Genomic DNA, 26,109 nt, shown 5'->3' on the forward strand with positions numbered 1-26,109 from the left:
CCAGTAGTTTACACTGCCTCTTTAAATAACCACAAACACACACACACACAAAGACTGAGTTAAATGAGTGAGCAAAACCATGAAGAAATTACAACTGTGATTACAGAAAATACACAAGTGAAATACTAGCTTTTTTGGTAATTGAAAACAGATTGTTTTAGCCACTTTCACGTCTGCCTTGCTTTACAAAATAACCATGGTCCTGAATCACTCATTTTTATTCAGGCTGAGATTGGGTCAACATGTGTCTCCTAAATTTAAGACTGTATGATTCTAGAAAAAAAAAATGTGTGTGATTGAAATTATTCATTAACTTATTGACTAGTTGACCTAATTTCTATAGACAAATGATTAGAAGATACAATACAAATTTATTTATCCCCTGGCAAAGTCTGTTGGAGAAGGAAGAAAAGAGCAGAGATTTTGCTGGGTATTTGTTGCTTTTAAAGGAGCAACCATTCCCCTTCCTCTTGGAAATTCCAATTCTATTGATCTACTACTTGCCATATGGGCCTCAAACAGAGGGAGGCAGGGACTCACTCATATGTGGGTTTTGTCTGGGACCAGCCATAGAGATTGTGCACATCATAGTGCCTCACTGGGCTTCCATCAGGCAGGAATTGCTGACTTTCCATGCACAAGGTCTTACTGCTCAGGCCTTTGTCTCTTGACTCTAGATCTAAGGAAAGAGATGCAATGATATGAGAGCCCCTCTACAATGACAAGTACACATCTGCTGGCAGTGAAGGAGCTGGCTAGAGCTGAGGCCATGAGAGAGGATGCAGTAGGAGTTTGGATAGAAGAGCAGGTCAGAGCTAGATCATGCAAAGCTTTGAATACCAGACCATGGAATTCAGTAGGAAACTCCAGTAGGAAATGGAAAACTGAAGATGATTTCTAAGCAGAGCCTGCAGACCATTGGATTTAGAATTGGAAGGGACCTTAGAGATTGGGGAGGTCCAGCCCTCTTGGGTGACATATGAAGAAACCAAGTCTGAGAGAGGTAAAGAGATTAGAAATTAGAAACCCAAGATTAGAAATGTCATAAGTAGCAGAGCTATATCTTTAGCCCAAGTCTCTGAACTCAAAATATACTGCTCTTTGACCTACCCCACAGGAACTTCCTGTCTATATACAGACAATGGATCATAGAACTTAGAACAGGACCTTAGGGACTAAGCACTGGGAAGCAGGATCTGAACTTGGCTCTCTAAATTCCAGAGCTTTTGCAAATGTCTGTGTTAAAGTTGTTCGTTTGTCAAAGAAGACCAGGCCATCAGAGAAATAATGACATGACTTGCACTTGACTTTGTTTTGAGTGAGGGAGGGCTGTGCAGGTCACCAGCCTCACTTCTCCTCCAGAGCCATCTGAATCCAGTGACCAGATATTCATCAGGATGACTGGAGATGACCCAGGATGAGGCAATTGGGGTTAAGTGACTTGCCCAAGGTCACACAGCTAGTGAGTGTCAAGTGTCTGAGGTGAGATTTGAACTCAAGTCCTCCTGACTCCTGCACTGGTGCTCTATCCACTGCACCACCTAGCTGCCCTGCGTTAAAGTATTAGAAGGAAAAAGGAAAGCGCAGAGAAGAAAAGGTTAAAGTGATGGGAAGAGAGCCAAAAGAGTAGGGTTTGAGAGAAGTAACAAATATAAAGGAAATTAAGTAGGAAACAATGAACAACAATGAACCAATCAATTATTAATTGTTAATTACCTCCTGGGCACCAGACATTATGATAGGTGCTGGAAATAGAAATACAAAGAATGAAAAAATCTCCACTGGCAAGGAAGTTACATTCAGTGACAAAAGCAGCAGAGAAGTTAAGAAAATGAAGAATGAAAAAAGATAATTGCATTAAACAAAAATATTGTTGCTTAATAAGAATTAAAAGAGAAGCATGGGCATTCTGGGAAACATGGAAGGCAGTCCCAACCCCATCAGCGATATCCTATCTGAGCTTCTTGCAGGGAGTGTTGCCTATTCTCATGGTCAAGGAATGGGATTTAGACCAGTGATGAAACTACTATCTGAAAGGCCCAGTGCAGAATCCTGACTTAACAACTTCCCTGAGACACCGAGTCTTCTGAACTGGATCTTTTAGAAGCTTCATTCTTATTAATTGCCAATGTTTTCTTTTTTTAAAAAAACATGTAATGGCACTTAATAAAGCTCTTAATAATCAAGGCAATATGAGGATTGAGGCAGGAAAGAGGCATGCTTGTTCCAAGGATATGAATGGGAGGTCAACTGCTCTCCCTGCCTCCATCACTCAATGTCAAAATCATCTTTAGGCACATGATGTATCACTGCCCTTGTCAAAAAGCTTTGGTGCATCCCTACTGTCTATAAAATAACAAATAAGCTCATCCAGGGCTTACAACCTGACTCCAACCTACCTGTGCAGCCATATTTACTCTATATGTATTCAAATACTGAGGCAGAGTCAAGTCCTTTTAGACTTGGACCCAACAGTCTTGTCATACTCCTGTGTATTTACACAAGATGGTCTCTGTGACTAGATCTCTCCTCATCCTTACCTGACAAAAAAAAATTATTTTTCTTCAATGTGATAATCCCTTTTAAGGGGAAAGGACAGTGAAAATTCTTGCCCAAGGGTGTACTAGTACATTTGGCTTTTATGTACACCTATGACATGAAACAAGACAGCTTAGAATGCTGATGGGTTTGTCCCTTGAGATACTGTCATGCCAATACCAGGCTGCTAGTAATAAATGAAGGCAAATCCTTAGCCCAGATATCTTTGATAAGTTCATGCTGAGTCTAGGTAATATTCTGCCAATAAAAAATGTACTTACAGGGCATGTAAGGAGGGTGGTTTAATGTAGTATTCCTGCATCCTGGAGGAACTGCCCCATTCACAAAGCTTGCTGGCTCATTCATATCCTAAAAATGTAAAAGAAGTCTTTATGTATGTGTGTATTACATACAAACATTAATATGTTGTCATTACCTTCTGCCAGACGACAATGAACAAATGGTTACACCTGCTGCACTCATCACACATGGGGAGACAGATTAATCAGAAGTTGGGATCACCTGGAAGGATCTGGGCCTTGCTTTATCTCAGGCCATGCTAGAGAGTCAAACACACTCAAGGGAAATACTACCTTCACTTAAGTTAAAAAAAAAAAAAGTTCCCTGATGTGGGTACACTACATAACTTTTCTGAAGGAGAAAGTAATGATGGATGTAAAGTGGAAATACTGACTATTTAATACCTAATTAGAAAATGGCAGCTTCCGGATAAATTTGTTCCCAAAATGTCTTAATCATTTACTGGCTGACTCACTCCACTGCAAAACAATTATACAAGTGTGCAAAATTAAATAAATCAACACAGCCTTTTAGTACATGTACATATTTGTGTATGCACATTTAGTCACATACACATGCGAACACACACACTTACGATCCACATTCCATCAAACTTCAAGCTCTTCTGGGGCTCAGTGGGATTGTTGTAGAGTTCTAGCAGTTCCCGCTTCCACCACATGACTGTTGAATTACGGAAAAAGTCTGGGAAAGCAGTATGAGCTCTGTAGATCTGTAAAGATGAAATATAATCACCAGTCAGATTGATCAGGTCACTGGCAAATAACACATTGAAACTTATAATTGCAATTCTGCTACTGCATGCAAATAACTTCTGAGAAAGTTCTAAACATTTTAAAAAGAATTCTTAGTTTAATAAAAATCACAATAACAAATTAATTGAATACTTATCAAAGTGGCATAATCATAAAGTGTCGTGGATAAATCCAAGACTGTCGATTTACTCTATCTAATTGTAAAAAAAGATTCCCACATCCATTTGATATATGTCTTGCCTGATATTTGGGGGTTCTTTGTTCCTGTGTCGGAGTTTAATCTGCACAATGTGCACTAATGCCTTTTGGAAGGATACTGAGAACCAATGAAGGTAGCCTGACTGGTAAGAATCAAAAAATAAAACGTGGTCTTTAGAGAAGGAGTCTTCCATCTGGGTCAGATAGGAAAACAAGAACTTATGAGAGGGACTCAGAGACAAAGAGAGAATGACTGTGAGAGAAAGAGAAACAGAGAGAGACAGACAGAAAGAGAGAGAGCTGTTATGGAGACACAGTATCAGGATCTTGAAGACCTCCTAAACTGGGATAGTCAGTCCCAACAAGAACTGTTTGTCAAAAGGCAAAAAAAGCATTTATTCTGTGCCAGGCAAGGTACTAAATGCTGAATTATTAAGAAGGAAAGGACCACGACTTCCTCCCTGATGACAATCCTTTAACAATCTAGAGAGCACAAAATACTTTTCCATAACCAAAGCTTCTGCATCACATGCTCCTGAAAAATCTTTTACCTCCACTTGGGTGTCCCAATCAATAGAATCATCAATAGTGATGTTGGGCAAATCTGGCCAAACCTGTGGACAAAGAGGGAAAAAGGGTTATTTCCTTAGAAAGAGTAAATCTTGGATATGTGAAAGATAGTTCACAATTTATGTACTTCATGAAGAGAATCACAAAAAGAATCTCAATCATCCCTGGAATCAATCTGCTCAAAGGAAACATCCTAAGCCCTAATTGCCCTCATTCACACATACACAGTAACATCAAGTGGGAAATTGAGCCATTAATGCATAAACACCCTGATATCCCTTCACACTCAGTCATGGAACAGAATTACCATCTCCAACCCCAAAGTCTACCTTTCCCCAAACAATGTCACTGTCATCTGGCCATTTGATGAACACATCTTCCTGGAGTCCCCGAGTAAATGCAGGATATGGCTGAGTCTCATTGCCAGAAACTGCTGGGTCCTACAACCAATGAATAATAGTGACTTAAGTGTCAGAGACAGAATTACTCAAAAATCAACATCCAACAAACAAAAAGACATCATGAAATCTTAATGCAGCCACACACCAGGATAAGGATGACTCGCATCCCATCCTCCTTCATTCGATTGATCAGATTAGGAAAGCCAGAAAACTTGGGGCTGAGGGTGAAGTCCAGTTGCCTCTCCATATAGTCAATGTCTGCGTACTGCACATCCTAGAAGGAAAAGGAAGATAATATGGGGAAACATCACTTTGATGACAATAGATGCTAAGCAAGTGAATCTAGATCCACTGTGTAGATAGTCTTTCAGGATCAAGTTAAAATTCCGGACGGGAATCTATCACAATCCCTCCGAGACTGCCTCTCCCTACCATTATTTGCAATGTAACTGGAGTATTTGACATAATATCATTAACCTGCAAAAGATCAAGATGAACCAATCTATAAACACACTCTTTCAGGAAAATAATATAACACATTCCAAAATAAAATCAAAATCCTTTGAAATGTCTATACTCGTATTCCTCTAAATAGCAGCATGGGATAGTAGAAATGGCAGTGCTTTGGAGGGAAGGGGACCTGAGTTCAAATACTAGCTCACACAATTACTATCTGTGGAATCCTGGGCAAGTCAGTTAACCAAGATATGACTCGGTTTCCTTATCTTTAAATAAAGGTGTTGCACTCCAAGTCCTCAAAGTTCCCTTTTAACTCTAAATCTCTGAACTTATAATTCCTATTCTTTGGCACTCAATTAATACTTCACTGCAATGTGTACCCTATATCAAGTTGCTTACCATGTTAGGAAGTGGAAAAAAAGGGAGAAAATTTGGAATTTCAAATTTTAAAAATCAATAAAAGTATTTTACTTGTGATTTGTAAAAATAATAAAATATTATTTGAAAATATAACTTTAGTGCAGAGAGATGACACTTAGAAGTGAAATTGAATGTTTGGACAGAAACAGGATGGCATGCTCCATCCACTTCCTACTAATACTCTAGTTCATTTATAACTAGTTACAGTATAGGCTGTGAACCTCATCTGTTCCTGTTAGAAACCATTTCCATAATCATAATGTATAAATGGAGATTAATTAGAATCTAAGATCTCTTCTGCTACAATATTTGCTTCTTGTTTGAACTAAAGTAGTACTCATTTGTATAATGTTTTGACAATTCAATTTTTGAAAAAATTAAATTCAGAAACATCACTTTTTGAGCAATTCTGCCTAAAATGCCAAACATAATTTTAAAATACGTTTGTGAGCTTTCCTATAATTAAACCAGAGGTAGAGGAAATCAAAGCCATCAGGACCAAAGGACAATTACACAGGCTGGGACTGGGTTATGGAGATAGAGGTGAGGGTGTGCTGGGTAAGAAAGGTACATACATAGGGGATCTGAGCAGCCACCATGGCATCATAGAGTTCAGCAATTTCAGAATCATTCTCATATCCATAGCGACACAGCTGGAAGCCCAAGGCCCAGTAAGGAGTCATCACTGGACGGCCAATCAACTGAAAACAAGGACACAAGATAGTTTATGTAGATTCCATTACTTCAGGGTAGAGAACATGGCTGGTATCAAATACAGAGTCACTAAAACAATTTTCTTTCATTATGTGATGGCCTCATAACTCAGCTTCACTATAAGACCAAACAACATGAAACAAAGGAACTAGCATTTCTGGGAATCTCTGCCATTTCAAAAGAGACAGGAAGTATAAAGCAATTTAACAGGCTTCAGTCACTATACAAACACAAACTATTATTTGTATTTGTGTACCTTTAAGAAATCTGGGATTTTTAGAGGGCACATTAAGTAGAGAGCAGTCTAAAATAATGGAGTAAGAAAGAGTGCTTTCTTTACATCTCTTTATTGACTTCTAATAGTATGATCTGGTCTGCTGTAAAAATGGTGGCTATGTAAGTTCACTCCAGTGAGTCAATCAACAGGCATTTGTTAAATATTTACCATGTGTCAGGCAGAGTGCTAAGCACAGAGGACACAAAGAAGGCAAATGTCTCTGCTCTCAAAGACCTCTCATTCTAAAGGAGGAGGCAAGCATGAAGATAACAAGGTATATACAGATGTATACAGAGTAGATGAATGAATGTACTTTTCAAAATGCTAAGCACATTAGAGTTTCTCAGAAAACACATGATTATCAAATGAAGAATTACATGACTTCCTACCTCTGTATACTGTTGAGTGACAAGCTCTGGAGTTGGACCCAAAACCATGTAGAAGTCAAGAATACCTCCTACAGTACGGTATGTCAGGGCAGGGGTGGGCTGGAAAGTCACGTCTGAAAACAGAGAATAAGTGTTCAGTGACACAGAATCATAGAATAGAAGTGAGTAGAATAGAAGGGCAGACTCTAAAGATCATCCACTCCAGCCCAGATAGAAGTAGAAATTGCCTGCCACTATCACAGGATGGAGGTCCTCTAGTTCCTTCTGAAGACTTCCAATGATGAGAAATGATCACTTCCCTGAGAAGTGCATTCCATCTTCAAACAGTTCTGATTGTTATTATATTTATCCTTGTACAGAACTGAAATTTGCCTATGTCAACATCTAATGAGCTGGCAGACTTTCCATATGCATATTAGACCTACAATTCTCCCCACTGGAAATTCTGCACAAGGAAAACCTTCACACTTGAAATTTACTACTTCCAAAGAAATCCCATAATCTTCTCCTTCCTTAGTTTCTTTTTCTTCTAATTACTGTTACTGATACCATTATTATCCTAATTACCTAGTCATAAAACCTGGACTTATCTAGTCATTAATTCACTTTATACTGCAGTCAATATGCAAAGGAGGCTGAACTTTGAGTCAGAGAACCAGTACTCAAATACCAACAATCCTACTTCCCATTTATGTGATTAAACACAAGTCAGTACACAACTTCAGTGGACCTCACTTTTCTGTAAAATGAAAGAATTTGATTAATGATTCCTAAATCCCTTTCAGGTTTAAAGTGATAATACTATAATAAATATGCAAAATTTTTCCATCTCCTTGATTTTGTTCAAAAAATATTCCTTGTCTAAAATGCCCTTTTCTTTCATGTCCCCTCAATGTTGTGATTTTACAATCCTACCCCATCCATCAAAATACCATAACTTTTAGTATTTGTTCTCTTTCTCTTCTTGGTCCCTCATTCCCTGGGGGCCAAGGGATTTCTCCCTTCTCTATATTTTTATAGCCTCTTGTCCATACCTCTCTTCTGTTCTTATAATATATACATATCTTGTCTCTCCTTTTAGAGAAAAGACAGCTTAAAAGTATAGAACATGTTTTCTTTTATCTTTTCTTGATAATGAGGATAATGATTGGTCCATATCAAGAGCTTCATAAAAATGTACTGAATTTTCCTTAGAATTCTACTGGGACTGTTCTATTCAGAAACCTCCCAGAACTTTTAGATTAAGTGGGGTCAGAAAAGAAGCCACCATCTTACCCATAGCATTGCTGTTAAGTAGGAGCACTCCATGGGCATTGCCATCCTCTTCCAGACCCATGTAATAGGGGTGTACACCATAGGAATTCTTCTTATACTAGTTAAGTATTTGAAAAGAAATCAGTTATGATTTATACACAAAAAAACACAAATGAAAATAGATAATAAACCTGGATCCACACTCTTCCTTGGAAAAGGTTCAAGGTATCAAGGAAAATGGAGAATGAGAGAGTAATTCAAAAAGTATTTATAATTGGGTTATTCAAATTTATAACTCTCCTCAACAGAAGAGTATGAACTTGGATAAACTAATCCAGGAATAAGGCCAAAGAAAACAATATGTATAATAGCTACAGGCCATATGGTACTCTAGTTGTTACCACTTACCCCTGGGGCCTGGTCTCGAGAAAACATTCCCCATGTGTGCCAGTTCAGGTTCCTCCGGAATGTCGTGTGCTCAGTTTCCCCAAAGCCATAGATGTAATGGGATGGGAGACGGGTGGAGATACGTAGGAACATGTCATTAAAGGTAAAGCCAGGGACCTGAGAATCCCAACTGCAATACAAGAGCAGATCATGACTCTAAGGAGGGTTGAAGAATTCCTAATTACTCCAACTTCCCTTACTAGACTTCAGGATACAGAAGTTTTCTGAAACATCTGTTCCTTTGGCTGACAGGGTTTCGACTTCAGAGATGGTCAAAATAAATAGCATTTAGATAGGAGGGTAAGGGGGCTTGGTATAGAAGAAAAACCTAGGAGTACACAACAACAACAACAAAGAGAAGATGAAATAGTCCCTACCCTCAGGAAGCTTACAAGCTAGAGAAAGAGATACGATATTTATAACACCAACTTATTAGGGAACAATATAATGGTACTAAATCAATACAATCAAGGCAGATAGATGGTGCAGTGGTTTAAATACCAGACCTAGAGGGAGGAAGACCAAAGGTCACATCTGGCTTCTCATACTTACTAGCTAAGTGACCATGGACAAGCCATATAATTCCTGTTTACCTCAGTTTTCTCATCTGTATAATATGGATAATAATAGCACCTACCTCCCAGGATTGTTGTAGGGATCCAATGAGATAATAATTGCAAAGTGCTTAACACAGTGCCTGACACGTAGTAAGTGCTATGTTAATGTTGTTGTTATTACTGGGTTTTTAAAATATGCTTATATCTAAAAATAAAATCCAAGTTCATCTACTCCCCTCCTTGCTATTTCCTTCCCTTCCCTACAGTACCATTATCTTTCTCCTAATTAATTGCGGTAGACCTGCTATCTCCCAGGGGAGCTCATGTCGATCTTTTCACAATAGATCCAATTTAACAACATCCAGTCAACCCTAGAACCTCTAGGGAATTAAAGCAAGCTTCTGGAAAAGTTGGGGCCCTGAGAAAATAGTGTCTGGAAAGAACTTGTTTATTATTGTCGTTACTTTGTTAGGTTAAATTGTTGTTTTTGGTTTGGCTTTCTCTCCCTGGATTATGAAAAGGTTTATCTTTTCATCATGTCTTACAACTTCTATTTGAAAGAAACCCCAGGAATAGATATCTGGTCTTTGTCTTCCCTGAATCTGGGCATGTATAAAGCTTAATCTCACTCTCTTCTATACCAGGACCTTATAGGGTTATTTTCCCTATTTATGGTGGATGGTTTTCTCATTTTTGCCATGGGGAAATATAATTGCATGGTGATTTTTCCAGATCTTATACTTGGCAGAATGAAAATATATATGTGTATGTGTACATATATATACATATATGTACACATACACATGTGTACGTACATGTATATGTGTCTACATATATACGTGTGTGTGTGTGTGTGTGTGTGTATATATTTACTTTCTCCCAATCTGTATGCATATCAGATTTAGCTTCAAAATTTTTATCATCACTGCTAGATCAATATCCCAAAGACATCCAAAATAAAAGGGAAAAGGACCTATTTGTACAAAAATATTTCAAGCAGTTTTTTGTGGTGGCTAAGAATTAGAAATCAAAGTTTTGTTCATCAAGGGGAGAATGGCTAAACAAGCAATGGTATACGATTGTAATGGAACATCATTGTGCTATGAGAAATGACAAGCAGGGCGACTTCAAAAGACTTTAAAAACCCTGGAATGATTTGCGTGAAGTGATACACAGTAAAGTGAACAGAACCAGGAGAATATTGTACACAGTAATAAGCAATATTGTTTGATGAGGAATTATGAATGACTTAGCTATTCTCAACAATACATTGATCCAAGACAATTCCAAGGAACTAATGATGAAGCATGCTATTCACCTCCAGAAAAAGAACTGATATTATTTGAATACAGGCTGAAGCATGCTATTTTTTACTTTCTGCCTTTCATTTTTTTCTTTTATATGAGATTTCTTGTACAAAATTATTAATATCAAAATGTTTTCTATAATTTCACACGCATAACTTATATCTGATTACTTACCATTTTAGTGGGGGGATGGATTGTGGGAAGGTAGGAGGCACAGAATTTGGAACTCAAAACTTTAAAATGTTTAAAAACTTGAAAAAAAATTATTGATGAGGAAATTGAGAAAAATAGAGATCATCCACAGCCTTATATAAAACTTAAAGGGAGTATCTTTATATATACCCAGGTCTATCCTTGACAGGCTCTCTGGCTCTTGTCAGTCATGAATCTAAAAGGCATAACATATTTTAACAAACTTATAAAGATTTTGGAAGTGGAAAAGACAACGCCAGTTTCCTTACACAGTGATATTCCATGATCATGGAGTTCTTGATTGGAGTCACATAGGACATAATATCATAGCATTGAGAGCTGAAAGGAATCTTATACATTCTTTAATCCAATGACATCATTGTATGGATTAAAAAAGCCAAGGGATGTGAAATGATGCATAATTTCCCAGAAGTACCATACATTTGCACTTGTTCAAGTACTGACGACTTGTTCTATTCCACTATTCCAGAAATCAAAGTCAAGTCAAAATTCTGATTGCCCACTTATTTTATCATACATATGAAGCAAAAAACTACTTACATTACAGTGCCTGTGCTTTTTCGGCGGATTTCAATTCCAAATGGGTTTTCCTTGATGGTCACCTCATAAAGTAGACTTTCAGGTTGGCTGACAGGGGAGCTTGGAATATTTAAGGTTACTGGGACTTCATACCTTCTGTTGTTGGCATCATAGATCTAGGAAAACAGAAAAATTCAAGACTCATACATTCATGGTATTAGAACCAAATTCTCAGGGTCAGAAAAACTGACAGGGAGAGACCAGGGAATATATTAAGATATTCACTTTAAGTTTTATATAAGGCTATGAACAACCTCTATTTTGTTAATTTCCTTATCAATAAAAAATTTAAAAACCAAGTCTGATATGCATCCAAATTGCAAGAAAGCTAAAAAAAAAAAATTTTTTTTCATTCTCCCAGTTGAATACTAATCTGATTCTATGGCTTCTGAAGCTCTATCTGCTTTTAGTCCTGAAATAAGTCATACACAGGCAAGAGAAGTACTTTCATTGTCCCTCTGCATTTTAAGTATACTTTGATCATTTTAACTAGAAGGCTGGTAAAAAAAAAAAAACCTGTAATAGTTCTACTTGTCAATAAGCTACAATTTATTTGTCACTCTCAAAATCTCACTAGATTTCATCAAGTATTCAGATCTCCAAGTATTACGACTATTAGGTTGTAAGGTCTTAGATGGTAACTGTCTTACTTTTTGTTCATAGCCCCAGTGCTAGACATATGATGAGTACTTATTGATTCATTTTTGTGAAATTAGAAATTCTATAATCTAATTCTCACTGTACAGATGTGACTTGCCTGTGACTTTCCCAGGTAATCTCTAATGTCCTTTCTAGTTCTAAATCTATGATCCTATGATATGTCTACCCAGAAAACAAAGATATGAACTTGGATCCAGGCAGATAATTTTAGTAGAATATCCCTCCAATCAGGTATTTCACTTTTGTGTCTGTATTCTTAAGACTGACAATTCAAAAACCCAATTCAGATACCAAACTTCATTTTTAGGGTATCATAGGACATGTAAATTGGTTTGAATAACACTAACAGCTTATGAGCTCCTTGATGGAACTATTGTTCCTCTTTCCCAGTGCTTCTCCAGTGTTTGCTGAGTGTAGGGACTCACTTCACATGAGAAAGCATTGTTGAATGACTTTCAAGAAAAAACAATTGCTTTAGGTTGAGAATGATCAGTAATAATAACTAACATCTCTATAGTGCTTCAAAATCTACAAAAACTTTACATGCATAATCTCATTCAAGATTCACCCTAACTTTTTAAATTACATATTATAATCTAGATATTGTTATCTATGTTTCACATATGATGAAATGGAGGCTTAGGGGGATTAATTATTAATTATGACCACATCTGTGGTCATACAGATAATAGACATCAGGCAGGCAGTATTTGAATCCAGATGTTCCTGACCTTAACTCCAACACTCCACCCAATATGCCATGTCTCAATGAAATGGGTGAATTTTAACCTAGTCCTTAAAATATTTACTCACTTATATGTAGACTGGGGGAGACATAGGGTCTTTCTAATAACATTTATTATAATGGTGATTTGTATATGCAATTTAATGATTTCATCCATTCACAAGAAGCATTGATGACCTGTCATAGATATTTTATAAGACATTGAAGATGTCCTCAAAGAACTTATTGTTTTACAAAAAACAAGCTTTTCTCAGAAAATAAAGTTTCCTTTTATTTTAATTTTTGGGGAGGAAATTTCTATTAAGTAGCCACAGATGCTTCTTTTTGAAAGATAAAATCATAGAAGTAGAAATAAAACCATCATTATGCTGTATGTCTTAGGCACATCTTTCCCACCCACCTATTTCCATCCCACCTGTCCCTTAGTACCCAGCTCAAACACCACTTCCACTCTGACCACTTAAGACCTATTCTTCTATATCTTCCATAACAAACTCGCTGCATTTACCATCCACTGCCTTTGATTTTTAGTTCTCTTTTTATAAATAGACTATGATCCCAGCAATTGGCTACTTCCATATCTCATAATACCTAATCAAATTCCACACACATACTAGATATTAATCAGTATCACTCACTAATTGCTCCTCATGAACCACGTCATTAACAAGAGCTGTAAGTTAAGTGTACCTTAAACTGTAACATGTCATCTTTATGGAATGTCACATCCAATCGCAGCTGGTTAATGGGAGTAGAAGGGTAATGGTTAACCTCCACATTTCGGGAGATGTCTGCTGTTAGGCCCTCTGGTCTCTTCTGAATATTACTGGCTGTATAATAATATTTGGTAATGTAGCAATAGGGGACTCCTGGAGAACTGGTTGGCTGAAAGAAAAAAAGAACTTTAGAGAATAATTGGAACCATTAAATCTGTAAGGAAAGAAGAAAGGGAGTATCTAGCTCTTGTCTCCCCCAAACTATAATACAGAACTCCTTAGAGGGAGATGTCCCAGACTTTCTGAATTTTTCAATTAAATTGAATAGTTTTCAATCAACAAATCTGCCTTCTCTCCCATCTACCTACCCTCTCCCGCTCAAATGAGCAAGATAAAAAAACCCTTTTATAAATATGTATAGTCAAACAAAATAAATGCCCAATGGGTGGATTATTAAATTGTGGAAGGGAGTAAAGTGGAAAAAAGGCTGGAAAGATAGGAAAAAGTCAGATGGTAAAATATTTTAAATGTCTAAGAGGAATTGATATTTGCTTCTACTTATAATAGGGAGCCACTGGAATTTACTTTGTATGTGTAAGGGGATGAGAAGATGAGAAAAGTGACATAGTATCGACTTGTACTTTAGGGAAATCACATTGGCAGTTTTGAGGACAGATTAAAGTAGGGAGAGACTTGAGGTAGGGAGACCAATTAGCAGGCTAGAGCAATATTTCAGAAAAGTGGTGATGAGGGCTTCAGCCAGGGTAGTGGTTATGTGAGTGGAGAGAAAGGGATATATGAGAAAGATTTGCTAAAGGTAAGCAATTGGTGACTCATGTGGTATAAGTGAGTGAGAAGTTGAAGATGAAACAGAATCTGGGCAACCAGAATAACAGTGGTGCCCTTGACAATAACAGGCAAATTCAGAGGGGGTGAGGGTGTTGAGAGTAAAGATAACGAGTTCTGTTTTGGATATTATGAGTTTGAGGTGTCTATGAGATCAAGAGAGATACTACGAATGGATATACATACACACACACACGTCTGGGAATCATCTGCAGATAAAGATACAGCAAAGGAGACTAAGGAGACATCATACAAGTTAAAAGGAGAACCAGGAGAAAACAGTGTCATAAAAACCCAGAAAGGACAGAGTTCCAGTAGGAAAAGATGGTCAACAGGGTCAAATGCTACAAAAAAGTAAAAAGGCATGAAGTCTGAAAAAAGATCATTAGAGGGATACCACATCACACCTCTCAGATTGGCTAACATGACAAAATAGGAAGATGATAAATGTTGGAGAGTTGGAACACTAATTCATTGCTGGTGGAGCTGTGAGCTGATCCAGCCACTCTGGAGAGCAATTTGGAACTATGCCCAAAAGGCTACAAAAATGTGTATACACTTTGACCCAGCAATATCACTTCTAGGGCTGTATCCCAAAGAGATTATAAAAATGGAAAAGGTTCCCACACGTACAAAAATATTTGTAGCAGCTCTCTTTGTGGTAGCCAAAAACTGGAAATCAAGGGGATGCCCATCAATTGGGGAATGACTGAATAAATTGTGGTAAATGAATGTAATGGAATGCTATTGTGCTACAAGAAATGATGAGGGGGCAGAGCCACGATGGCAGAGTAGAAAGACACACATATGAGGGCTCTCCTCACACAGCCCATAAAATACCTATAGAGAGGAACTCTCAACAAATTTTGGAGCAGCAGAAGTGGAGAACAACAGAGTGGAGGAGATTTCCAGCCCAGGGTGACCTGAAAGGCCCACAGGAAACATCTGTTGCACTGGACGTGGGGCAGAGCCCAGCCCAGCCTTGGCCCTGCAGTGCACAGCTCGCAAACAGCCCTCGGGGCAGAATCTCCAGTCACAGTAGCAGCAGTTTGCAGATACCTCAACCCACAGGAGTCAAAGGTCAGTGACAGGGTTTTTTCAGCTGGCCAGGAAGGGAGAAGGACCTTCCCATAGCTCTGGCCTTAGGCAGCATCTGCAGATGCCACATGGGCAGGCAGCAGCAGTTCGCATAACAGCCCCTACAACAGCTCGCATCCATTGTTGGATCGTAAAAACCCTGGGGACGCTGAGGACCTGATTATTACCTCAGCCTTATGTAAAGGCCCTGAGGGAGTTGATCTTTATCTCACACTAAATGATGGCCCTGCCCATGCAGCTTATCTGAACCTTAGCCCCCAGTACTGGCTTGGCTGAACTGGAGGCCAGGTGACTGTGGAGAGGAAATTCTGCTAAGATTCTCAGCACAAAAATCTCTCCCTGCTTCGAGACCAGTGTACATGCTTGATTGTGCCACCTTGGAGGAACTGACATCTTACAGATTTCCAGAGTATACCCTACTCTTGACAAAGGACCCAAAAGTCAAGTAACTGGTTGGGAAAATGCCCAAAAAAGGGAAAAAAATAAGACTATAGAAGGTTACTTTCTTGGTGAATAGATATCTTCTCCCATCCTTTCAGATGAGAAAGAATAATGCTTACCATCAGGGAAAGACACAAAAGTCAAGGCTTCTGTATCCCAAACATCCAAAATAAATATTCAGTGATCTCAGGCCATGGAAGAGGTCAAAAAGAATTTTGAAAATCAAATAAGAGAGTTGGAGGAAAAATTGGGAAGAGAAATGAGAGAGATGCAAGAAAATCATGAAAAGCGGGTCAACACCTTGCTAAAGGAGACCCCAAAAAATGCTGAAGAAAATAACACCTTTAAAAATAGGGTAACTCAATTGGCAAAAGAGGTTCAAAAGCCAATTAAGAGAAGAATGCTTTAAGAAGCAGAATTAGTCAAATTGAAAAGGAGGTTCAAAAGCTCACTGAAGAAAATAGTTCTTTCAAAATTAGAATGGAACAGATGGAGGCTAATGACTTTATGAGAAACCAAGAAATCACAAAACAAAACCAAAAGAGTGAAAAAATGGAAGGTAATATGAAATATCTCACTGGAAAAACAACTGACTTGGAGAATAGATCCAGGAGAGTCAATTTAAAAATTACGGGACTACCTGAAAGCCATGATCAGAAAAAGAGCCTAGACATCATCTTTCATGAAATTATCAAGAAAAACTGCCCTGATATTCTAGAACCAGGGGGCAAAATAAATATTGAAAGAATCCACCAATCACCTACTGAAAGGGATCCAAAAAGAGAAACTCCTAGGAACATTGTGGCCAAATTCCAGAGTTCCCAGGTCAAGGAGAAAATATTGCAAGCAGCTAGAAAGAAACAATTCAAGTATTGTGGAAATACAATCAAGATAACACAAGATCTAGCAGCTTCTACACTAAGGGATCAAAGAGTGTAGAATATAATATTCCAGAAGTCAAAGGAACTAGGATTAAAACCAAGAATCACCTACCCAACAAAACTGAGCATAATACTTCAGTGGGGAAAAATGGTCTTTCAATGAAATAGAGGACTTTCAGGAATTCTTAATGAAAAGACCAGACCTGAGAAGAAAATCTGACTTTCAAACACAAGAATCAAGAGAAGCATGAAAAGGTAAACAGCAAAGAGAAATCATAAGGGACTTACTAAAGTTGAACTGTTTACAATCTTACATGGAAAGATGATAATTGTAACTCTTGAAACTTTTTTCAGTGTCTGGGTAGTTGGTGGGATTACACATACAGACACACACACACAGAGAGAGAGAGAGAGAGAGAGAGAGAGAGAGAGAGAGAGAGAGAGAGGGAGAGAGAGAAAGCACAGGGTGAATTGAATAGGATGGGATCATATCTTTAAAAAATGAAATTAAGCAGTGAGAGAGAAATATATTGGGAGGAGAAAGGGAGAAATGGAATGGGGCAAATTATCTCTCATAAAAGAGGCAAGTAAAAGACTTTTCAGTAGAGGAAAAAAGGGGGGAGGTGAGAGAAAAAACATGAAGCTTACTCTCATCAAATTCAACTAAAGGAAACAATAAAATGCACACTCATTTTGGTATGAAAACCTATCTTACAATATAGGAAAGTAGGGGAGAAGGGTATAAGCAGGGTAGGGGGGGATGATGGAAGGGAGGGCAGTGGGAGGAGGAGGGAGCAATTAGAAGTCAACACTTTTGTGGAGGGACAGGATCAAAAGAGTGAATAGAAGAAATGAGGGGCAGGATAGGATGGAGGGAAATATAGTTAGTCTTACACAATATGACTGTTATGGAAGTCTTTTGCAAAACTACACAGATATGGCCTATACTGAATTTCTTGCCTTCCCAAAGGGGATGGATGGGGAAGGAGGGAGGAAGAGAAGTTGGAACTCAAAGTTTTAGGAACAACTGTTGAGTATCGTTCTTGCATACAATTAGGAAATAAGAAATACAGGTAATGGGGTATAGAAATTTATCTTGCCCTACAGGATAAAAGAGAAGATGGGGATAAGGAAAGGGAGGGATGTTAGAAGGGAGGGCAGATTGGTGATAGGGGTAATTAGAATGCTTGGTGTTTTGGGGTGGGGGAGGGGAGAAATGGGGAGAAAATTTGGAACCCAAAATTTTGTGGAAATGAGTGTTGAAAATTTAAATAAATTTAAATACAAAAAAAAAAAGAAACGATGAACAGGAAGACTTCAGAGAGGACTGGAAAGACTTATATGAACTGATGCTGAGTGAAAAGAGTAGAACCAGGAGAACTTTAGAACTTTGTTCATAGCAATAATCACAGTGTGCGAGGAATTTTTCTGGTAGACTTAGCACTTCATTGCAATGCAAGGACTTAAAAAATTCCCAATATACTCCTGAGGCAAAACACCTTCCATATCCAGAGAAAGAATTATGAAATTAGATTGCAGAATGAAGCAGACCATTTTCTTTTGTATTATGTTTTGTTTTGATTTGTTTTATGATTTCTCTCATTCATTTTAATTCTTTTTTGAACATCTAAGGTGAAAATGTATTTAATAGGAATGTATATGTAGAACCTATATAAAATTGTACACCATCTCAGGGAGGGAGTGGGGAGGGAGGGGATAAGAAAGGGGAAGGAGGGGGAAAAAATCTAAGATATATGGAAGTGATTATAGAACACTGAAAACAAAATAATTTAATTAAAAAAAGAAAAGATCTTTAGTTTCAGCAAATAAGAGATCATTGGTAAATTTAGAGAAGAGAGTAGTTTCAATTGAATGGCAAAGTTGGAAGCTGGACTACAAAAGGTTTAAAAAAAGGAAGTGGAGACAAATACAGATAGCTTCTCAATGTTGTTGAGAAGGAAAGAAATAAGTCAACAGCTAGCTAAAATGGTAGGATCTAGTGTAGATTTTTTTAAGGATGAAGAAGACATGGGCATATTTGTAAGGCTCATGGAAGGAGTAGTAGAAAGGAGAAAGGAACAAAGATTAAAATGTGGGGATCAGAGATGGAGCAATCTTCTGAGGAGTATAGGAGGGGATAAATCAAAAGTGCATGTAGAGGAGTTGGCCTTGTCAAGGAGAAGGGCCACTTCTTCACAAAAGACTGGTATGAAAAATAAAATGGTACCAAATGATGTTAGAGTGACATGAGATGAGAAGAGGAGAAGATGTAAGTCTCAGCATTAGCCTCAATTTTTTTTTGTTGAAGTATGAAATGAGGTCCTCAGTTGAGAGGCTGCATAGAAGGGATCCTCTGATAGTCTTGAAGAGACATAATGGAAATTGATTCAGCTATTGTGGTGAGTGGAATGAACTATTTAGGGAGCAGTAGAATTGCCTTGCTGCATGAAGACCCAGTTGAGAACAGATAACATAAGTTTGTCATGGATGAGATCAGCATGTTTCCATGACTTCCTGAAGCTTTATTAAGTAGCATGTGAAAAATGAAGGAGGGATATGGTGGAGCAATGCCAGGCTACTTTGACAAGTAGGGCAGGAAATTTAAGAAAAGACAATCATAGAGAGTTGAACTTATTTATCCAGGGGGTTAGGAAGAGAAAGGAATACAGTTAGCAGTGAAAGCCTAGGAAAGAGAGTCCCTGAGTGAGGACAAAGAATAGGAAAGGGGTCATAAGGTACATATAAAGACATACACAAGTACTACAGACATTAGTATCCTCATTTTGTAGGTAAGCTATCAAGGCTTAGATACATTAGCCCATCCCAGAGCTAGTCAGCATTTTAACATTTTAAGTCAATTTGTTCCAGAATTCAGGTCTAGCAGCTAAATGGCACAATGGATAGAGTGCCAATCCTGGAGTCAGGAAGATACATCTTCCTGCGTTCAAATCCAGCAGCATACACTTATTAGCTGTGCAACCCTGGGCAAGTCAGTTCACCCTGTTTGACTCAGTTTCCTCATTGTAAAATGAGCTGGAGAAGGAAATGTTAAACCACTATAACATCTTTGCCAAGCAAACCCCCAGTGAAGGTCACAAAAAGTCAGATATGACTGAAAAATGAACAACACTCATTCTACTATACTGTGCCAACTTTTGCATCCTCTTATTTGTTCCTCAGAGGAATCCTTGGCTCTGGTTTCTTGATTTAGAAACCACAAGTAATCTGATGAAAAAATAAATCTGGAGCTAAGCTTCTTAATGAGATAATAAAGCCTATATACTGAGATAATGTAAGTTACACGTAGATATCAGAAATGAACATTTTGACCAGTGGTCTTTCCCTAGTCAATTGTGTCAATAACAACACATAATGAATAAATCGCACAAAAAATAAATAAATAAATAAACTATACTCCCTAGCATGAGTCCTTGAGGAAGATAATTTAGGAAGAAAAAAAAAGATGTGACTCAATCCATTTCACACTATATCACTACGGTGTCAAATATTTGTGCATAAAGAAGAGATTCACTATTCACATGTATGGAAAGGGATAGATCTGGGTTGGCCTGGGGACCAGAGGCCCCTCCAAATAGAACAACCTTTCCTTCACTGACTCTTTCACCCAGTCATGGACTTCAGGATTGTGGGAGGAGGGGAGACAAAATTCCCACATATCTACTTATTTTTAATTATCTAAATTCCTCCCAGTGTCTCTACAATAAATGAGGCCACAGCAGTGAAAAGTGGAGCCTTCAGGGTAATTCAGCTATGGACAAGGACTAAATTGTCCCTGCCCTGATCTCTTCTATCCATGAGAGCAACTTGTCTTTGTACAACTTTCCCCTCTAACTCTGTTGCTGTTCAGCCATTTTTCAGTCATGCCCAACTCTTTGTGACCCTATTTGGGGTTTTCTTGGCAAAGACACTAAAGTGGTTTGTCATTTCCTTTTCCAGCTCATTTTATATTTGTGGAACTGTGGCAAACAAGGTTAAGGAACTGGTCCAGGGTCATGTAGCTATTAAGTATCTAAGGTCATATTTGAACTCAAGTCTTCCTGATTCCAGGCCCGACATTCTATCCTTTCCACCTAGCTGTTCTACCTAACCTTTATCCACATAAGATCACAAAATTCTAGAGTCATAGATTTAGAGCTGGAAGGGAGCTCAGAGGTCACAGTACAACCTCCTAATTTTACAGCTGTGGAAATAGAGATCAGTTTCCTGAGTGAAGTGACTTGACAACATTATATAGTTAACATCATATAGTCTGAACCCTAGTCTTCCTGACTTCAAGTCCAACATTCTGTATATTACACCATGATGATTTAGAGCAGGTCAGAGGAAAAGAGAGAATCACCAGAAGAATAAGATGATTTGGAAATAAATTAATATGGGGGGGGGGTGAGGGTAGGAGGTGTATGTGCTTATGTCAATGTGTATGAGAGTGTTTGTGTGATCTTACCTCCCAGGTACAGCCACGCAAATTACAGTTTTCTTCACTAGAACCATTTTCGTCAGGGTAGCAGTCAAATTTTTCTGCGTCTATGAAACTTGTGAACCACTCCACTGTATACTGCTTCCCCAGCTCAAGATGAAGTCCTGTGATGTGAAATACCTGTAAGGATAGAAGCAATATGATAACAAAAAGGTACCACTGAAATCAACAATTAGAAAAATCATCCAATTAAATCAATTCTGGTACATGAGTGTAATATTATGGCAACACAAGGAAAAATAAATGTGAAAAATTCAATGAAGCATTGAAAAAAATGATGCAAAGTTAAAAAAAAAAAAAAAGTCCAGAATGAAGAACCCAATACAGATAATGAATTACTATAGGAATGTAAATGGAAAGAATAAAAAACATAAATAAAACTTAACGTTGTGTCATTGTAACAATCAACCATGGCCCCAGAAAGGAGAAGAGAAAATGCCCTTCCCTCCTTTTTTTGCAAATGTAGGTCTAGAAAGGCACTACACACTGAATATACTGTCAGGATTACTTGATATATTACTTTCCCTGAACTGTTTTGTTTCTCTTTCCTTTTTCTCATTTATCACATCTCTCTAGGTAGGGAAGTGAGACTGATATGTTTAGAAGTTAAATTAAACACAGAAGGCACCTTCCCTTCCGACCCAATACAAAGCCCGCTCTCCTCAACACAAGACCTACGTCATTGACAGTTTTAAGGTTACTTTTCTTTCCTTTTCCTGTCATAATAGGGTCTGCCAACTGAAATTTAATTTCAAAATCAATGATGTGCAAAGGACGTGGATAGAATCCATAGGCAAGAGCTGGTTTTATTCTAAATAAAGTGAAGTCATGATACATGGTACAGTAGAAATAGCAAAAAAGGCATTGGATTTAGAACCCAGAGAACTTGCTATCAAAGCTTGCCTCTCTACTACTTACTACCTGGAGAATCCTGGAGAAGTCACTTGATCTCTCTTGACCTCAGGTCCCTCACCTATAAAATGAGGTTGTTGGATAAGATGATCCATTCTCGTTCTAAATCTGGTTCCACTGGAACCTGGGAATGATATGCTGATCTCTGTCCCCAGGAATATAAGTGATGGTATAACACTACCTAATCTCTAATGTCTCTTCCAGCTCTACTCTGATTATACGATAAACTTCAGATTAATGCCCAGTATTAGAAAGCTTGAAAGAATAGGTGGAAACTGATAAGGAAAATATAAAGTTGAAAAAAAAATTGTGGTCTTTGTATAGAATTCATTTATTAAAAGCATATCTTCTGAATAGTTTTACCATAGTGATAGGGAGGATGACATTGTTTTATTTTCTGAAACTCCGTCCTACTAGGCTGATAATCAGATACCATGATTTTCCAGAAATTAAGACAAATAGACTATACTCACTTAAGGCAAGTAGATGACATAGTGGATAGAGCAATAGGTCTGGAGTCAGGAAAACCGAAATTCAAATCTGGCCTCAGACACGTACTAGCTCTGTGGCCCAGGGCAAACCACTTAACCTTTATTTGCCTCAGTTTCAAGGGGATAATAATAATAACACTGATCAAATGAGACATATTTGTAAAAAGTACTTAGCGCCGCACCTGGCATATAGTGGGTACTATATAAATACTTATTTACTTGAGGATATTTAGTTACCATAGACAGTTGATATTAACCCAGATGTCAGAAATAATGAGGTTAATTTAGTAACAGATTTAAGAAAAGCTTACCTTTGTTGCAGGATCATACTTTATTTCAGCATCAGATTGGATTGGAACATCATTCTCTTTCACAGTAACTAGAACTGGTTGGAGATTCAGCCCAAGGATTTTGATTTCTTTAAAAGCTAAGTTATTTGGATCTATATAATTTTGATGTAAAACCTTCACATCTAGGTGATTCTAAGAGACACACAAAAAGAGAATCCGTGTTACCTCCTCCTACAACAACTGCTTAACTTCCCAAGTAAAGTGATTACTAACTTATTTTATTGCCTTTAGCAACTGGAAGAAATTTAGGATTAGGCCATAATGATAAATACTTAACGCTTCCAGATTAACAAGAAACACCTTCCTCAGATATCTGACTTGGAAAGACTGAAAAATCTCTGCTGTAATAGAATGGACTCAATTACTGTGAGATGACATTATTTGAAATCAGAAGTTATGGGTTCAGACCCTACCTCTGACACTTTCTATAACTGTGACCACAGGCATATAAATTACTTAGTTACTCTAGGCCTGTTTCCTCATATATAAAATGAGGAATTGGATTAAATTACTCCTAAGGTTCCTTCCAGAACAAAATTTATGATCTTATGAGGTTTTTCTTCCCTATCCAACATTAAGCAAATTCTCCACTGGAGTTACTTGTGTGTTAGTTGAAAGCTAGATGGCTGAAGGCAGGAAGGATTCCTTCTGGTTCCTGGTATACTTTATCTCCTGCCAACACTTTCTAAATGGGGTCACTGGCTTTCTGAGTTATTTGCCACATTGTGTACAACTTTCTCCCAATGATACCAGAAACCACATGTAAATTATGACATTCAAGAAGCCAACTATTATTGAATCTGACTTGCAGAAAAAATATGTTATTTTTACCAGCAGAGAGAGAGAGATACTTAGCATGTTTACGTATTTTATATATGCCTGTGTATTTGTACTTACCTATGTGTGATTCTAAAGCAATAAGATGCATTCTACCAGCTACACATGAAGCAATCTTAAGATATCTATCCTATCTGATAAAAATATAGAGTATCACCTACATATTTTGGTAGGTGATCCTTAAACAATAATGAATATAATTGCAGGTGTGTTTATGTATATATATTACTACACTTATATTAATCACATCCATATGAAAATATATAGATATTTATAGTGTGTGTTTGTGCTACATATAGACACATATATGTGTGCCATGTGAGAATCTTACAAATACAAGTCCCTCTCCTTATTGGCTATAAAGAGAGAATATATATATATATATATATATATATATATATATATATATATATATATATATATATATATATATATATATATATATATATGCTAACTAAGAGAAGTGGAACTAAGTTTAGACAAAATTTTCCCAAACTTTATCATGAAAACTGATTTCACATTATTGACTCCAATAATTTCAGCAGTGGGAATCTAGTTTGAGTAGCATATTATATCCCTACAAGGTTTCTAGTAATACGATACCTATAATGAAGAGAAAATGTGGAAAAAGAAAAGAAAATCAGAAAAGAAAAAGAGAGGTAGCTTAATTTTAACCATTCCCCAAAATACTCTGAAATCTCTTATGTTAGAATGAAATTACAGAGAATTCTTTCCTTCTTCTAAATTTCAGTTGACAGTGCAGACCAATGAACTATTTTATGCTCTGGACAACTTGGAAAGTTAAGCCCTCAAGAGTAAACAAGGAAAATTCTCCCTTGATGGCATTTTCATTTATTGCCTTTCAGGGCTATTAATTCCCATTTACACTTACCTGACTAGCAGAAAATGTTGAGAAATAGTAATTCCCCTGTTCATAGGTATCTGCAACAAAACAATAGAATGAAATCTACCAGGTCCTATCAAGTATAGCTTAGGACACAAAAAGCTCAAACATCACAACATTGTCAATACCACAACCTTCTGTCTCCCTGGTTCTTTCATTCTCTGTCTTCTCTAGAAATTCCTATGTACAGACTCTAAGAGAAATACCCAGCATCTTAGAATAGTTCATGGATGGCTGCAAGGGTTTGAAAGTGAATTCACTGCAATGCAATGTAATGTGTTGGACTACGACAGGCAAGGGACCTTCTCTCAGTTGAATCTGCTCAGCATGTCTTTAACATCTTTCCATGCTGAGTATTCTTCTCTGTTTACGGCTAACTTAATCTTGTTTTTTAAACTTCTAAATAACCTATGGGTGTTCAATTTATGCCAAAGTTATCCCTAAACTGCCAGGGAATTAGCCTAAGTCTAGCCCAGCCAAGAACAGGAAAAATAAGTGAGAGGTACAAAGAAGTGAATTTAGGTTTGATGTCAAGAAAAACTGGAGATATTTGGAGATATTCTAAAAAATAATGACCTGTTTTGGGGTGGGATGGAAAGGTACAGGATTTCCCTTTGCTTGAAGTCTTCAAGGAGTGGGTAGATGACAACGAACAGAAAGTTGTTCAGGTATGATTTGGAGGTCCTTTCCAATTCTGAGAGCCTATAGATGCTAATCAATCACCCTAATAAATGATTAAAATGAACTGATTTGAAGATAGACAAGAATACAGACAGATAGGTGTCTCTGTGGAGGAAGTACTGGACCTGGAATCAAAAAGGCCCATCTTCCTGAGTTCAGACCTGGCCTCAGACACTTATTAGCTGTGTGAGTCACTTAACCCTGTTGGCCTCAGTTTCCTCATCTGTAAAATGAGTTGGAGAAGGAAAAGGCAAACCACTCTAGTATCTTTGCCAAGAAAATACCAATAGGGTCACAAAAAGTCAAACATGGCTGAACAGCAACACCAAAGAACATAGGGATGCTGAGAGAAGCTATAATATAGCCTTTATACCAATATTGATGTAAATTGAACCTAATGAAGCTCCACTTACCAATGCTTTGTCCATCATCCCAGAAAAACTCTCCTTCAGCTGTTCCATTGTCTGATAAAGCCACAATAAGACCCAGGGAATTTCTCCGGCTATGAAAATCAGAAGTTAAAATCAGGCATCCAGAAACTTGGGACTGACGTATGATCTCCGTTCACCAGAATTTCCCCAAAGATAAGTATCATGCAACTAACTTTTAAACAAATATCAAGTGTGAGCTTTTAAAAAATGCTTGGAACAAAA

General features: G+C 37.6%; 1 protein-coding gene across 1 annotated transcript in view; it reads right to left on the bottom strand.

Annotated features, from left to right (window-relative positions):
- LOC140533147 (uncharacterized) overlaps positions 1-26,109 on the bottom strand; it is a 212,479-nt gene that overhangs the window by 101,273 nt on the left and 85,097 nt on the right. The window contains exons 45-60 of the mRNA XM_072652516.1: positions 25,870-25,958; positions 24,764-24,813; positions 22,996-23,166; positions 21,249-21,401; positions 13,492-13,686; positions 11,358-11,512; positions 8,702-8,870; positions 8,315-8,411; positions 7,040-7,152; positions 6,235-6,360; positions 4,926-5,054; positions 4,709-4,819; positions 4,361-4,423; positions 3,434-3,568; positions 2,820-2,907; positions 541-679 (exon numbers count right to left, since the gene is read on the bottom strand). Coding sequence (XP_072508617.1) covers positions 541-679; positions 2,820-2,907; positions 3,434-3,568; positions 4,361-4,423; positions 4,709-4,819; positions 4,926-5,054; positions 6,235-6,360; positions 7,040-7,152; positions 8,315-8,411; positions 8,702-8,870; positions 11,358-11,512; positions 13,492-13,686; positions 21,249-21,401; positions 22,996-23,166; positions 24,764-24,813; positions 25,870-25,958 — 1,983 coding nt within the window. The remainder of the gene's footprint in view (positions 1-540; positions 680-2,819; positions 2,908-3,433; positions 3,569-4,360; positions 4,424-4,708; positions 4,820-4,925; positions 5,055-6,234; positions 6,361-7,039; positions 7,153-8,314; positions 8,412-8,701; positions 8,871-11,357; positions 11,513-13,491; positions 13,687-21,248; positions 21,402-22,995; positions 23,167-24,763; positions 24,814-25,869; positions 25,959-26,109) is intronic.

Source organism: Notamacropus eugenii, chromosome 3, assembly GCF_028372415.1.
Source record: "Notamacropus eugenii isolate mMacEug1 chromosome 3, mMacEug1.pri_v2, whole genome shotgun sequence".
Classification (NCBI taxonomy): Eukaryota; Metazoa; Chordata; class Mammalia; order Diprotodontia; family Macropodidae; genus Notamacropus; species Notamacropus eugenii.